Genomic DNA, 15,454 nt, shown 5'->3' with positions numbered 1-15,454 from the left:
ATGTAATAGCCTAAATAGGCCATATGTGTATTGCTTTAAATGTAAACAGTGTAACTCCCTGGATTTGACTTTTGTCCCTGTACAGCAGAGCTCAGACTGAGACAGGTAGAAGTTGCATGAGGAACCAAGCAGTTGTGCTGCAGTGTACGGAGCATGATGATAGAAGGAGGGAGCAAAATCACAGAGAGCTAAGCACGTCAGTCTGCTTCTTCTCCTTTCACTATGCAGTCACAAGGTGGGAGTGGGGAGGGGACCTGTGAGTGAAAGTGAAACTGCAGCAGAGAAAAGGTCAGGTATCCTGCTCTGCCAGACAGGGCTGTGCTGTGTACATTTCAAGACTGGATTGATAGACATACCCTGTGCAGGTAAAACCTCTTTAATATACGTATGTCACCTGTGTGCCTGAAGTTCAGCTTTAGGCCCCATGTACACGGGACACTTCTGAACGATGGAAACTGACTGCTGGAAAACATAGGTTAAAAAGACGTCTGTTTAGCCGCGTTTGCATACCACGTTTATGTGCGTTTGCGTTTAGAAGCGTTTTTTAAAGATAAGCACAGGAGAACCTCCCAAATGCCCAGAATGCACTGAAAAGTGGTAAATTATGAACTATTTCAGACTGTTTCAGAGACATACAGAGAGTAGAAGCAGAGACAGCAGTATGTGTTGAGATTAGCTTAGGTGTGAGTTGCTCATTAACATTTCTTCTGTTTCCAAGGGTGGGAAAGGTGTCTGGTGGAGGGAGTCATTAAGGTCACCAGGCAGGGGGGTCTTCATGAGGAATTTGAGGTGTGAATGGTCATTAACATATCTTTTGTTTCCAAGGGTGGGAGAGGTCTGAGGTGTGAATGGTCATTAACATATCTTTTGTTTCCAAGGGTGGGAGAGGTCTGAGGTGTGAATTGGTCATTACAATGTGTGACAAGCTTGGTAGGAACATCCTGTGTTCAGTGTTTTGTCCATCTGAGTACCTTGAAAATGCTTTGCATGCATTTTTCATGATGAAAAAAGGCTCTGGACAGCATCGGGAACTGGAAGAGCTAAAAAAAAATTTCAGATGCAAACGCTTATAAACACGATTTGACGCGTATAGACGCATTTAGATACGTTTACAAGCGTTTGAAACGTTGATAATGTCTACTCCTCAACGCAAGTTTTCTACGCTCAAAAAAACGACTGTAAACTCAACTGCCTGTAAATGACTGTAAACGACGATGTGTACACAGACACATAGGAAACCATTAGGGAGAGTTCAGGGGCTGCTGGGAAAAAAAACGCAGAAGAGCTCCTAAACGTGAGTTTATCAGCTGCAGTGTACATGGAGCCTTCTAGTGCTGAGAGATCATCCTCTGAAGTGTGCTGGGGGTATCTGCCTCCTGTGTCCGCTCAGTCCTCCCACTGACCTCCACAGAAAGCTGTGCTCTCTTGCAGGGTATGAGATTTGGTTGTTTCTACAGTCATGACAGGGTCACTTTAATGACATAGAAAGCTACTAGCATGACGGAGCTATGAGAATCGCCTGCACGTCGCACGCCAATACACCTACTGACTGTGGCAACTTACAGTCACTCAGAACGTCGTACGCCTCAGCAATCTGCTTGAACCGATGCGGGGCCGACGGCTCCTTGTTTTTTAGTGGGTGGTATTTCAGTGCCAACTTCCTGTACCTGGAAGACAATGGATACACATACAATGGAGTCACCGACTAATGCAGGCCATAGACGGGTCGTTTATAGGCTGAATTTTCGTCCACACGAAAAATCGGCCGATATTCACGCAGTTAATGATGCCAGCCCGTTGGCTGTTTTTCACGGATCTTCTCGTTTATTTTTATCGGTCATGCTGGAAAATCCACGAAAAACGGCCGTTTTTCGTGGACAATGGTGGCAGCATCAGCAACAGCACCGACCGATTTTTCGTTTATCGGTCGACAATTCAGCCGATAAACGTCCCGTCTATGGCCTGCCATAATTCAGAGCACTGTACACTGCACCAAAGAAGCTTACACTCTAATGCCCCCCCACCCCCTCAGTCACACATTATTATACATCGATATAGCTCTGATTTACACTCACCGGAAACTTTATTAAGTCCACCTGTCCAATTGCATGGCAACACAAATAGTGAATACAGGGTCTGGGGAGACCAGATATAGTGAATGCGGGGTCCTGGGAGATCAGATATAGTGAATGCGGGGTCCAGGGAGATCAGATATAGTGAATGCGGGGTCCTGGGAGACCAGATATAGTGAATGCGGGGTCCTGGGAGACCAGATATAGTGAATGCGGGGTCCTGGGAGATCAGATATAGTGAATGCGGGGTCCTGGGAGACCAGATATAGTGAATGCGGGGTCCTGGGAGACCAGATATAGTGAATGCGGGGTCCTGGGAGACCAGATATAGTGAATGCGGGGTCCTGGGAGATCAGATATAGTGAATGCGGGGTCCTGGGAGACCAGATATAGTGAATGCGGGGTCCTGGGAGACCAGATATAGTGAATGCGGGGTCCTGGGAGAGCAGATATAGTGAATGCGGGGTCCTGGGAGAGCAGATATAGTGAATGCGGGGTCCTGGGAGACCAGATATAGTGAATGCGGGGTCCTGGGAGACCAGATATAGTGAATGCGGGGTCCTGGGAGACCAGATATAGTGAATGCGGGGTCCTGGGAGACCAGATATAGTGAATGCGGGGTCCTGGGAGACCAGATATAGTAAATGCGGGGTCCTGGGAGACCAGATATAGTGAATGCGGGGTCCTGGGAGACCAGATATAGTGAATGCGGGGTCCTGGGAGACCAGATATAGTGAATGCGGGGTCCTGGGAGACCAGATATAGTGAATGCGGGGTCCTGGGAGACCAGATATAGTGAATGCGGGGTCCTGGGAGATCAGATATAGTGAATGCGGGGTCCGGGGAGACCAGATATAGTGAATGCGGGGTCCTGGGAGATCAGATATAGTGAATGCAGGGTCCTGGGAGACCAGATATAGTGAATGCAGGGTCCGGGGAGATCAGATATAGTGAATGCGGGGTCCGAGGAGACCGGATATAGTGAATGCGGGGTCCTAGGAGACCAGATATAGTGAATGCAGGGTCCTGGGAGACCAGATATAGTGAATACAGGGTCCGGGGAGATCAGATATAGTGAATGCGGGGTCCTGGGAGACCAGATATAGTAAATGCAGGGTCCTGGGAGACCAGATATAGTGAATGCAGGGTCCTGGGAGACCAGATATAGTGAATGCGGGGTCCTGGGAGACCAGATATAGTGAATGCAGGGTCCTGGGAGATCAGATATAGTGAATGCGGGGTCCTGGAAGACCAGATATAGTGAATGCAGGGTCCTGGAAGACCAGATATAGTGAATGCGGGGTCCTGGGAGACCAGATATAGTGAATGCAGGGTCCTGGGAGATCAGATATAGTGAATGCAGGGTCCGGGGAGATCAGATATAGTGAATGCGGGGTCCTGGGATACCAGATATATTGAATGCGGGGTCCTGGGAGACCAGATATAGTGAATGCAGGGTCCTAGGAGATCAGATATACTGAATGCAGGGTCCTGGAAAACCAGATAAAGTGAATGCAGGGTCCTGGAAGACCAGATATAGTGAATGCGGGGTCCGGGGAGACCAGATATAGTGAATGCAGGGTCCGGGGAGACCAGATATAGTGAATGCAGGGTCCTGGGAGAAACACCCCCTCCCTAAAACAAACAAAGACAAAAAAAAAGCGGGCAGACTCGGTGGACCACTCTGTTTTTTTACAGTCACTTTTCTGTTTCTATGTGTACCTAATAAAGTGGCTGATCAGTGTGTACCGCAGCACTGTACAGAGAACACAGAGTCATTCAGAACACCAGAGGAGCTTGCACTCTAATTTCATCCCACACTCCCACACTATTATTATTATTATTATTACATCGAGTTTATATAACGCGAAAGGGTTTGCTCAGCGCTGTACAATAGAGGGGGGACAATACATGAAACAGTACAGCAACTACAAACAGCACATGAGGGGTTAGCGGGCCCTACTCTTTCGAGCTTACAATCTAGGAGGGAGGGGGTAATGGTACAGTAGGAAGTGGCTGAGGGGAATGAGGGGTGGGAGGAAAGAGGAAGAATGGCCGTTAGGTGAGGGTGGGGTAGGCTTCCCTGAAGAGATGGGTTTTCAGGGAGCGCCTGACAGTGAGGAGGGAAGGCGACAGTCTGATGGATTGGGGCAGTGAGTTCCAGAGGATAGGGGAGGACCTGGAGAAGTCTTGCAGTCGTGCATGGGAGGAGGAGACCAGGGAGCAGGATAGAAGGAGGTCCTGTGAGGAGTGAACGGCTTTTCAGGTCAGAGTTAGAAGTTTAAATTTTATGCGTTGGGCAATCGGGAGCCAGTGGAGGGAGAGGCAGAGGGGTGTGGCAGAGGTGGAGCGGGTGGTGAGGTGGATGAGTCTGGCCGCTGAGTTCAGGATGGTCTGGAGCGGGGAGAGCCTGCACTGGGGTAGGCCGGTGAGAAGAGAATTACAGTAGTCAAGGCGTGAGATGATGAGGGAGTGTACTAGAAGTTTGGTGGTGTCAGGGGTGAGGAAGGAGCGTATCTTGGCAATGTTGCGGAGATGGAGCCTGCATGTGTTTGTAAGTGATTTGACATGCAGTTGGAAGGAGAGGTTCGAGTCAAGAATGACGCCAAGGACTTTGGCTTGCGGGGCGGGAATGATAGTGGAGTTGTTGGTGATGATGGATAGGATGGGGGGGTGGTGTGGGCAGGGGTTGGGGCGAGGGAAGATGTTGGAGGTTGCACCCCCTGGCTGTATTATATGTTGAGGTGAGGGAAGATATTGGAGATTGCACCCCTCTGACTGTATTATTTGTTGGGGCGTGGGAAGATGTTGGAGGTTGCACCCCCTGGCTGTATTATTTGTTGGGGTGTGGGAAGATGTTGGAGGTTGCACCCCCAGGCTGTATTATTTGTTGGGGTGAGGGAAGATGTTGGAGGTTGCACCCCCAGGCTGTATTATATGTTGAGGTGAGGGAAGATATTGGAGATTGCACCCCTCTGACTGTATTATTTGTTGGGGCGTGGGAAGATGTTGGAGGTTGCACTCCCTGGCTGTATTATTTGTTGGGGCGAGGGAAGATGTTGGAGGAGGTACCCCTGGCTGTATTATTTGTTGGGGTGAGGGAAGATGTTGGAAGTTGCACCCCCAGGCTGTATTATTTGTTGGGATGAGGGAAGATGTTGGAGGTTGCACCCCCAGGCTGTATTATATGTTGAGGTGAGGGAAGATATTGGAGATTGCACCCCTCTGGCTGTATTATTTGTTGGGGTGTGGGAAGATGTTGGAGGTTGCACCCCCAGGCTGTATTATTTGTTGGGGCGTGGGAAGATGTTGGAGGTTGCACCCCCAGGCTGTATTATTTGTTGGGGCGTGGGAAGATGTTGGAGGTTGCACCCCCAGGCTGTATTATTTGTTGGGGCGTGGGAAGATGTTGGAGGTTGCACCCCCAGGCTGTATTATATGTTGAGGTGAGGGAAGATATTGGAGATTGCACCCCTCTGGCTGTATTATTTGTTGGGGCGTGGGAAGATGTTGGAGGTTGCACCCCCAGGCTGTATTATTTGTTGGGGTGTGGGAAGATGTTGGAGGTTGCACCCCCAGGCTGTATTATTTGTTGGGGCGTGGGAAGATGTTGGAGGTTGCACCCCTCTGGCTGTATTATTTGTTGGGGCGAGGGAAGATGTTGGAGGTTGCACCCCCAGGCTGTATTATTTGTTGGGGCGAGGGAAGATGTTGGAGGTTGCACCCCTGGCTGTATTATTTGTTGGGGTGGGGGAAGATGTTGGAAGTTGCACCCCCAGGCTGTATTATTTGTTGGGGCGAGGGAAGATGTTGGAGGTTGCACCCCCAGGCTGTATAATTTGTTGGGGTGAGGGAAGATGTTGGAAGTTGCACCCCCAGGCTGTATTATTTGTTGGGGCGAGGGAAGATGTTGGAGGTGGTACCCCCTGGATGTATACGATATATCCCGAGGGAAGATGTTGGAGGGAAGATGTTGGAGGCCGTATTACTTGTTGGGGAGAGTGAAGATGTTGGAGGTTGCACCCCCTGGCCGTAATACTTGTTGGGGAGAGTGAAGATGTTGGAAGTTGCACCCCCAGGCTGTATTATTTGTTGGGGCGAGGGAAGATGTTGGAGGTGGTACCCCCTGGCTGTATTCGATATATCCCGAGGGAAGATGTTGGAGGTTGCACCCCCTGGCCGTATTACTTGTTGGGGAGAGTGAAGATGTTGGAGGTTGCACCCCCTGGCTGTATTATATGTTGGGGTGAGGGAAGATATTGGAGGTTGCACCCCCAGGCTATATTATATGTTGGGGTGAAGGAAGATATTGGAGGTTGCACCCCCTGGCTGTATTACATGTTGGGGGCGAGGGAAGATGTTGGAGCTGGTACCCCCTGGCTGTAATTTATATATCCCGAGGGAAGATATTAGAGGTTGCACCCACAGACAGGGTGGATGATAAGATCGGGTCACACTTACGCCCTCTTGATGTCGCTGTCGGTGGCACAGCGGGGGATCTCCAGCACCGAGTAATAATCCTGCCCCATGTCTGTCCTGGTCGGGTTGCCAGGGACGCCCGCACTGCCTGCTGGGAGGAACGCTTTGCCGTTCCTATAGCAACCCCGGCCACGGTTAAGAGGCGGACCTGTACGACGTCCACGCCCCTGGGGGGTGTACTTCCACCGTGTGTCTGAAGGCGGCAGCAAAGCACAAGGCGCCCGTCAGTGTTCGCTGTGAATAAAGTTATACAAAGTGGGCAGAGCTCACAGCTGCATGAAGTCATTTCCCATCGGCCCTTGCTCTCTAACGTGACTTCCGGGGAGCTGGACTCAGTGGGCGGTGCCGGCTGTCTCCACGGAAACCCCTCTGGCTGGCGGGCTGAGGCCTGGAGGGGCCACTGAGACTGGAGGTGAGGGGGAGCCATGGACTAAGGGCTGTATACAGGAGGAGGGCTCTATATACTGTGTGTGTATACAGGAGGAGGGCTCTATATACTGTGTGTATACAGGAGGAGGGCTCTATATACTGTGTGTGTATACAGGAGGAGGGCTCTATATACTGTGTGTGTGTATACAGGAGGAGGGCTCTATATACTGTGTGTATACAGGAGGAGGGCTCTATATACTGTGTGTGTATACAGGAGGAGGGCTCTATATACTGTGTGTATACAGGAGGAGGGCTCTATATACTGTGTGTGTATACAGGAGGAGGGCTCTATATACTGTGTGTGTATACAGGAGGAGGGCTCTATATACTGTGTGTGTATACACAGGAGGAGGGCTCTATATACTGTGTGTATACACAGGAGGAGGGCTCTATATACTGTGTGTATACACAGGAGGAGGGCTCTATATACTGTGTGTATACACAGGAGGAGGGCTCTATATACTGTGTGTATACACAGGAGGAGGGCTCTATATACTGTGTGTATACACAGGAGGAGGGCTCTATATACTGTGTGTATACACAGGAGGAGGGCTCTATATACTGTGTGTATACAGGAGGAGGGCTCTATATACTGTGTATACACAGGAGGAGGGCTCTATATACTGTGTGTGTGTATACAGGAGGAGGGCTCTATATACTGTGTGTGTATACAGGAGGAGGGCTCTATATACTGTGCGTGTGTATACAGGAGGAGGGCTCTATATACTGTGTGTACAGGAGGAGGGCTCTATATACTGTGTGTGTATATACAGGAGGAGGGCTCTATATACTGTGTATACACAGGAGGAGGGCTCTATATACTGTGCGTGTGTATACAGGAGGAGGGCTCTATATACTGTGCGTGTGTATACAGGAGGAGGGCTCTATATACTGTGCGTGTGTATACAGGAGGAGGGCTCTATATACTGTGTGTGTGTATACAGGAGGAGGGCTCTATATACTGTGTGTGTGTATACAGGAGGAGGGCTCTATATACTGTGTGTGTGTATACAGGAGGAGGGCTCTATATACTGTGTGTGTATACAGGAGGAGGGCTCTATATACTGTGCGTGTGTATACAGGAGGAGGGCTCTATATACTGTGTGTACAGGAGGAGGGCTCTATATACTGTGTGTGTATATACAGGAGGAGGGCTCTATATACTGTGTATACACAGGAGGAGGGCTCTATATACTGTGCGTGTGTATACAGGAGGAGGGCTCTATATACTGTGCGTGTGTATACAGGAGGAGGGCTCTATATACTGTGCGTGTGTATACAGGAGGAGGGCTCTATATACTGTGTGTGTGTGTGTATACAGGAGGAGGGCTCTATATACTGTGTGTACAGGAGGAGGGCTCTATATACTGTGTGTGTATATACAGGAGGAGGGCTCTATATACTGTGTGTACAGGAGGAGGGCTCTATATACTGTTGGTACAGGAGGAGGGCTCTATATACTGTGTGTATACAGGAGGAGGGCTCTATATACTGTGTGTGTGTGTGTGTGTGTGTATACAGGAGGAGGGCTCTATATACTGTGTATACAGGAGGAGGGCTCTATATACTGTGTGTACAGGAGGAGGGCTCTATATACTGTGTGTGTATATATACAGGAGGAGGGCTCTATATACTGTGTATACAGGAGGAGGGCTCTATATACTGTGTGTACAGGAGGAGGGCTCTATATACTGTGTGTGTATATATACAGGAGGAGGGCTCTATATACTGTGTGTGTGTATATACAGGAGGAGGGCTCTATATACTGTGTGTGTATATACAGGAGGAGGGCTCTATATACTGTGTGTGTACAGGAGGAGGGCTCTATATACTGTGTGTGTACAGGAGGAGGGCTCTATATACTGTGTGTGTACAGGAGGAGGGCTCTATATACTGTGTGTGTATACAGGAGGAGGGCTCTATATACTGTGTGTGTGTATACAGGAGGAGGGCTCTATATACTGTGCGTATACAGGAGGAGGGCTCTATATACTGTGTGTGTATACAGGAGGAGGGCTCTATATACTGTGTGTATATACAGGAGGAGGGCTCTATATACTGTGTGTATATACAGGAGGAGGGCTCTATATACTGTGTGTGTATACAGGAGGAGGGCTCTATATACTGTGTGTGTATACAGGAGGAGGGCTCTATATACTGTGTATACAGGAGGAGGGCTCTATATACTGTGTGTGTATACAGGAGGAGGGCTCTATATACTGTGTGTGTATACAGGAGGAGGGCTCTATATACTGTGTGTGTATACAGGAGGAGGGCTCTATATACTGTGTGTGTATACAGGAGGAGGGCTCTATATACTGTGTGTGTGTATACAGGAGGAGGGCTCTATATACTGTGTGTGTATACAGGAGGAGGGCTCTATATACTGTGTGTGTGTATACAGGAGGAGGGCTCTATATACTGTGTGTGTGTATACAGGAGGAGGGCTCTATATACTGTGTGTGTGTGTATACAGGAGGAGGGCTCTATATACTGTGTGTACAGGAGGAGGGCTCTATATACTGTGTGTACAGGAGGAGGGCTCTATATACTGTGTGTACAGGAGGAGGGCTCTATATACTGTGTGTGTATATATACAGGAGGAGGGCTCTATATACTGTGTGTGTATATATACAGGAGGAGGGCTCTATATACTGTGTATACAGGAGGAGGGCTCTATATACTGTGTGTACAGGAGGAGGGCTCTATATACTGTGTGTGTGTATATACAGGAGGAGGGCTCTATATACTGTGTGTGTATATACAGGAGGAGGGCTCTATATACTGTGTGTGTGTATACAGGAGGAGGGCTCTATATACTGTGTGTGTGTATACAGGAGGAGGGCTCTATATACTGTGTGTGTGTATACAGGAGGAGGGCTCTATATACTGTGCGTATACAGGAGGAGGGCTCTATATACTGTGTGTATACAGGAGGAGGGCTCTATATACTGTGTGTATATACAGGAGGAGGGCTCTATATACTGTGTGTGTATACAGGAGGAGGGCTCTATATACTGTGTATACAGGAGGAGGGCTCTATATACTGTGTGTGTATACAGGAGGAGGGCTCTATATACTGTGTATACAGGAGGAGGGCTCTATATACTGTGTGTGTATACAGGAGGAGGGCTCTATATACTGTGTGTGTATACAGGAGGAGGGCTCTATATACTGTGTGTGTATACAGGAGGAGGGCTCTATATACTGTGTGTATACACAGGAGGAGGGCTCTATATACTGTGTGTATACACAGGAGGAGGGCTCTATATACTGTGTGTATACACAGGAGGAGGGCTCTATATACTGTGTGTATACACAGGAGGAGGGCTCTATATACTGTGTGTGTGTATACAGGAGGAGGGCTCTATATACTGTGTGTGTGTATACAGGAGGAGGGCTCTATATACTGTGTGTGTGTATACAGGAGGAGGGCTCTATATACTGTGTGTGTGTGTATACAGGAGGAGGGCTCTATATACTGTGTGTGTGTATACAGGAGGAGGGCTCTATATACTGTGTGTGTGTATACAGGAGGAGGGCTCTATATACTGTGTGTGTGTATACAGGAGGAGGGCTCTATATACTGTGTGTGTGTATACAGGAGGAGGGCTCTATATACTGTGTGTGTATACAGGAAGAGGGCTCTATATACTGTGTGTATACAGGAGGAGGGCTCTATATACTGTGTGTATACAGGAGGAGGGCTCTATATACTGTGTGTGTGTGTGTGTGTGTGTGTGTGTGTGTGTGTATACAGGAGGAGGGCTCTATATACTGTGTATACAGGAGGAGGGCTCTAAATTCTGTGTGTATATACAGGAGGAGGGCTCTATATACTGTGTGTGTGTATACAGGAGGAGGGCTCTATATACTGTGTGTATACAGGAGGAGGGCTCTATATACTGTGTGTATACAGGAGGAGGGCTCTATATACTGTGTGTATACAGGAGGAGGGCTCTATATACTGTGTGTATACAGGAGGAGGGCTCTATATACTGTGTGTATACAGGAGGAGGGCTCTATATACTGTGTGTATACAGGAGGAGGGCTCTATATACTGTGTGTATACAGGAGGAGGGCTCTATATACTGTGTGTATACAGGAGGAGGGCTCTATATACTGTGTGTATATACAGGAGGAGGGCTCTATATACTGTGTGTATACACAGGAGGAGGGCTCTATATACTGTGTGTATACACAGGAGGAGGGCTCTATATACTGTGTGTATACACAGGAGGAGGGCTCTATATACTGTGTGTATACACAGGAGGAGGGCTCTATATACTGTGTGTATACACAGGAGGAGGGCTCTATATACTGTGTGTATACACAGGAGGAGGGCTCTATATACTGTGTGTATACACAGGAGGAGGGCTCTATATACTGTGTGTATACACAGGAGGAGGGCTCTATATACTGTGTGTATACACAGGAGGAGGGCTCTATATACTGTGTGTATACACAGGAGGAGGGCTCTATATACTGTGTGTATACACAGGAGGAGGGCTCTATATACTGTGTGTATACAGGAGGAGGGCTCTATATACTGTGTGTGTGTATACAGGAGGAGGGCTCTATATACTGTGTGTGTGTATACAGGAGGAGGGCTCTATATACTGTGTGTGTGTATACAGGAGGGGAGGGGTGTGTATACTGTGTGTGTATACACAGGAGGAGGGCTCTATATACTGTGTGTGTGTATATAGGAGGAGGGCTCTATATACTGTGTGTGTGTATACAGGAGGGGAGGGGTGTGTATACTGTGTGTGTGTATACAGGAGGGGAGGGCTCTATATACTGTGTGTGTGTATACAGGAGGGGAGGGCTCTATATACTGTGTGTGTGTATACAGGAGGAGGGCTGTATATACTGTGTATATACAGGAGGGGAGGGGTGTGTATACTGTGTGCGTGTGTATACAGGAGGAGGTGTATATTGTGTGTGTATGGGGTGGGGGTATACTATGTATATGTAGGAGCAGGTGTATATAGGAGAAGAATGTGTGTGTGTCTATATACTGTGTGTGTATACAGAAGGAGGGCTCTATATACTGTGTGTGTATATACAGGAGGAGGGGGTGTATACAGGAGGAGGGGTGTATCCTGTGTGTGTATATACAGGAGGAGGGGGGTGTATACTGTGTGTTTTGGATCATTGTCATGTTGGAAAACTGCACATCGACCAAGAGCACAGAGTGATGGGAGAATCTTCTCTTTCCATATAGAGCAGTACATCTGTGAATTTATGACACCATCAATGATATGATACTCCGTGACACCCAACAGCACTCATGCAACCCCACAGAAGGACATTGCCACCACCATGTTTCACTGTAGGCACCATGCATTTTGATTTGTACTTCTCACCTTTACGACCATCTGTTTCAAAAACCATTTATCTTGGTCTCATCGTTCCAGAGTCTCAGTAGTCTTATTTTTTTTTTCCAGCATGGTCCCTGGCAAATTCTAGGTGGGCTTTAGGAGAGGCTTCCTTCGTGGAAAACACCCATGCGTGCCATTCCTCTGCAGTGTACACCGGTTTGTGTCACGGGAAACAAAAACCCCAGTTTTGTTTTCTACTTCTTTAGTTAACTGCAGTGAATTCCCATGGCAATTTCCTTTAACCCTTCCCATCAGAAGATGCTCCTGTCGAGGTGTTAACTTGCATGGACGGCCTGGACATCTCTGTGAGATGGTTGCAGTTCTACTTTTGCTAGATTTTTGTATTTGGATTTTGTCTAAAATTTAGCTTTGCACCAAAGACTTTCATTGGGGTGTATTAATTTTTGCAACATGGTCTTTGAATAAATTTGTAAGGAAAAATACTTTTTTGTGTGTGCTAATTAACAAATCTTGTTTGCAATCAATGGCCTGCATCTGTTGGAGTATTTTGTAAGAATTATTTATAGAAAATATTGATTCTGGAAGGAAAGTAAAGGTTTTCTGACAAATACTTCTCAAAAAAAATGAAAGGAAAACTTTGTAAACATATCAGATCTCAATGGGGAAAAATCTCCTGCTGGATCTCTATACTGATATGGACGGGGTAATGTGCTAGGAATGTAAGGATTCCCCATCATTTGATGGAAATGACAATTATCAACCTACAGAGGACTGAATTCAAAGACACCCCGAAAATCAAAGTGAAAAAATGATGCAGCAGGCGAGTCCATTTTGCTGAAATTTAATTGCAGCAACTCAGAATGGTCCTCAGTAGTTTGTATGGCCTCCACGTGCTTGTATGCATGCCTGACAATGTCGGGGGAGGCTCCTAATGAGACCACGGATGGTGTCCTGGGGTATCTCCTCCCAGATCTGGACCAGGGCATCACTGAGCTCCTGGACAGTCTGAGGTGCAACCTGGCGGCATCGGATGGACTGAAACATGATTTCTCAGAGGTGTCCTATTGGATTTAGGTCAGGTGAGTGTGGGGGCCATTCAGTGGTATCAATTTCTTTATCCTCCAACTGCCTGCATACTCTTGCCACGTGAGGCCGGGCATGGTCGTGCACCAGGAGGAACCCAGGACCCACTGCACCAGCATAGGGTCTGACAATGGGTCCAAGGATTTCATCCCGATACCTAATGGCAGTCAGGGTGCCATTGTCTAGCCTGTAGGGGTCTGTGCGTCCCTCCATGGATATGCCTCCCCAGACCATCACTGACCCACCACCAAAACGGTCATGCTGAACGATGTTACAGGCAGCATAACGTTCTCCATGGCTTCTCCAGACCCTTTCATGTCTGTCACATGTGCTCAGGGTGAACCTGCTCTCATCTGTGAAAAGCACAGGGCGCCAGTGGTGGACCTGCCAATTCTGGTGTTCAATGGCAAATGCCAATTGAGCTCTATGGTGCCGGGCAGTGATCACAGGGCCCACTAGAGGATGCCGGGCCCTCAGGCCACCCTCATGAAGTCTGTTTCTGATTGTTTGGTCAGAGACATTCACACCAGTGGCCTGCTGGGGGTCATTTTGCAGTGCTCATCCTGTTCCTCCTTGCACAAAGGAGCAGATATCGGTCCTGCTGATGAGTTAAGGACCTTCTACGGCCCTGTCCAGCTCTCCTAGAGTAACTACCTGTCTCCTGGAATTGTGCCATCCTGGAGGAGTTGAACTGCCTGTGCATCCTCTGTAGGGTCCAGGTGTCACCTCATGCTACCAGTAGTGACACTGACCCTAGCCAAATGCAAACCTAGTGAAAAACAGTCAGGAAACATGAGTAGGGAAAAAATGTCAGTGGCCTCCACCTGTAAAACCATTCCTCTTTTGGGGGTCGTCTCATTGTTGCCCATCTAGTGCACCTGTTGGTCATTTCATTAACACCAAAGCAGCTGAAACTGATTAACAACCCCCTCTGCTACTTACCTGACCAGATCCATATCCCAGGAGTTTAATTGACTTGATGCTATACTCTGATTAAAAAGTGTTCCTTTAATTGTTTTGGCCAATGTATATATTTATTGGTTATATATACTATGTGTGTGTGCTTCGTACAGGGGGGAGGGGTACTATATAGGAGGTATATACTGTGTACAGGGGAGATGTATATAGGGAGTATATAATGTGTATATGGTAGTACCACTGACAAACACAACCCATTCAACGGAGAGGGGCCACAGCTGTCCCACAACATGTGCATTTACAGGGTTAAAACAGGTGGGGAGGAGACAACATATCGCCTCCTTGCCACCCGTCAGACACCTATGAAAAGCAATCCAACATGGATCATTTTTCAGGGGTATGGCAGTAACAGCCGCATGCCTAATTGTAGCCTTACTCTGCTCATATGGAGCCGTCCACAAGTGAAAAGCTATTGCTGGGCTTTCATTAAAAAACCAATTCCTTTTGCAGAACTGTAATGGAAACACTGTATTAAATGCTTATTTGTAGAATAAAGATTTAATGAAGAATTATTTGTCTTCTCCTGTCTTTTAGGAATCATGTCTGCCTTGGAAAAACAGCTCCAGTTGGGTCGATTGCCCCCTCGACCACCCATGCCCAGTGGTCTGCAGTCTGGATCCAAAATGAGAATGGGGTATGTTGTCACCTTTGAGGAGGTGAACAAGGAAGATGCAGTTGTTGTCTCTCTTCTGCATATGTGTATGGAGAATGGAGTATATAAATAAATGTCTATTTGAAAAAATTGTGTTCAAAGTTCTAAATTAATATAATAAACCTTTTTAGTGTTTATAAACACTGCAAAACATGAAAAATCCCCCAGAAAAGTCCATAAATACGATTTGCAATCTCTTGAAAAAATCACCGTATCAATATAGTAAACCTTTTTTTGTGTCCATAAACAATATAAAAAATCACCCAAAAAAATCCATAAATCCTTCTCAAATTTCTGAAAGAAATCTCTGTATAATTTCGATAATTGCCGTGCACCTCAAAACAAAAGAAAACTCAGTGCATTATCCTCAAAAATTATTATTCTATAAATAATTACCCAAAGTAATTCCTTATTAA

The 15,454-nt window shown here is 47.4% G+C and overlaps 2 protein-coding genes across 2 annotated transcripts in view; one reads left to right on the top strand and one right to left on the bottom strand.

Moving 5' to 3' along the window:
• Positions 1 to 6,789, bottom strand: part of DNAJB13 (DnaJ heat shock protein family (Hsp40) member B13) — a 47,941-nt gene extending 41,152 nt beyond the window's left edge. The window contains exons 1-2 of the mRNA XM_089656479.1: positions 6,534 to 6,789; positions 1,564 to 1,667 (exon numbers count right to left, since the gene is read on the bottom strand). Coding sequence (XP_089512605.1) covers positions 1,564 to 1,667; positions 6,534 to 6,601 — 172 coding nt within the window. The 5' untranslated portion in view covers positions 6,602 to 6,789. The remainder of the gene's footprint in view (positions 1 to 1,563; positions 1,668 to 6,533) is intronic.
• A 39-nt stretch (positions 6,790 to 6,828) lies between these two features.
• PPME1 (protein phosphatase methylesterase 1) overlaps positions 6,829 to 15,454 on the top strand; it is a 61,835-nt gene continuing 53,209 nt past the window's right edge. Inside the window, exons 1-2 of the mRNA XM_089656478.1 lie at positions 6,829 to 6,963; positions 14,921 to 15,020. Of these exons, the coding sequence (XP_089512604.1) occupies positions 14,926 to 15,020 (95 nt within the window). The 5' untranslated portion in view covers positions 6,829 to 6,963; positions 14,921 to 14,925. The remainder of the gene's footprint in view (positions 6,964 to 14,920; positions 15,021 to 15,454) is intronic.

The sequence above is a fragment of the Staurois parvus genome, unplaced genomic scaffold (genome assembly GCF_062004578.1).
Source record: "Staurois parvus isolate SC_StPar_1 unplaced genomic scaffold, SC_StPar_1.0 ptg000909l, whole genome shotgun sequence".
Taxonomy (NCBI): domain Eukaryota; kingdom Metazoa; phylum Chordata; class Amphibia; order Anura; family Ranidae; genus Staurois; species Staurois parvus.
Note: the sequence above shows the minus strand (reverse complement) of the source record. Positions and strands in the feature narration are given on the sequence as shown.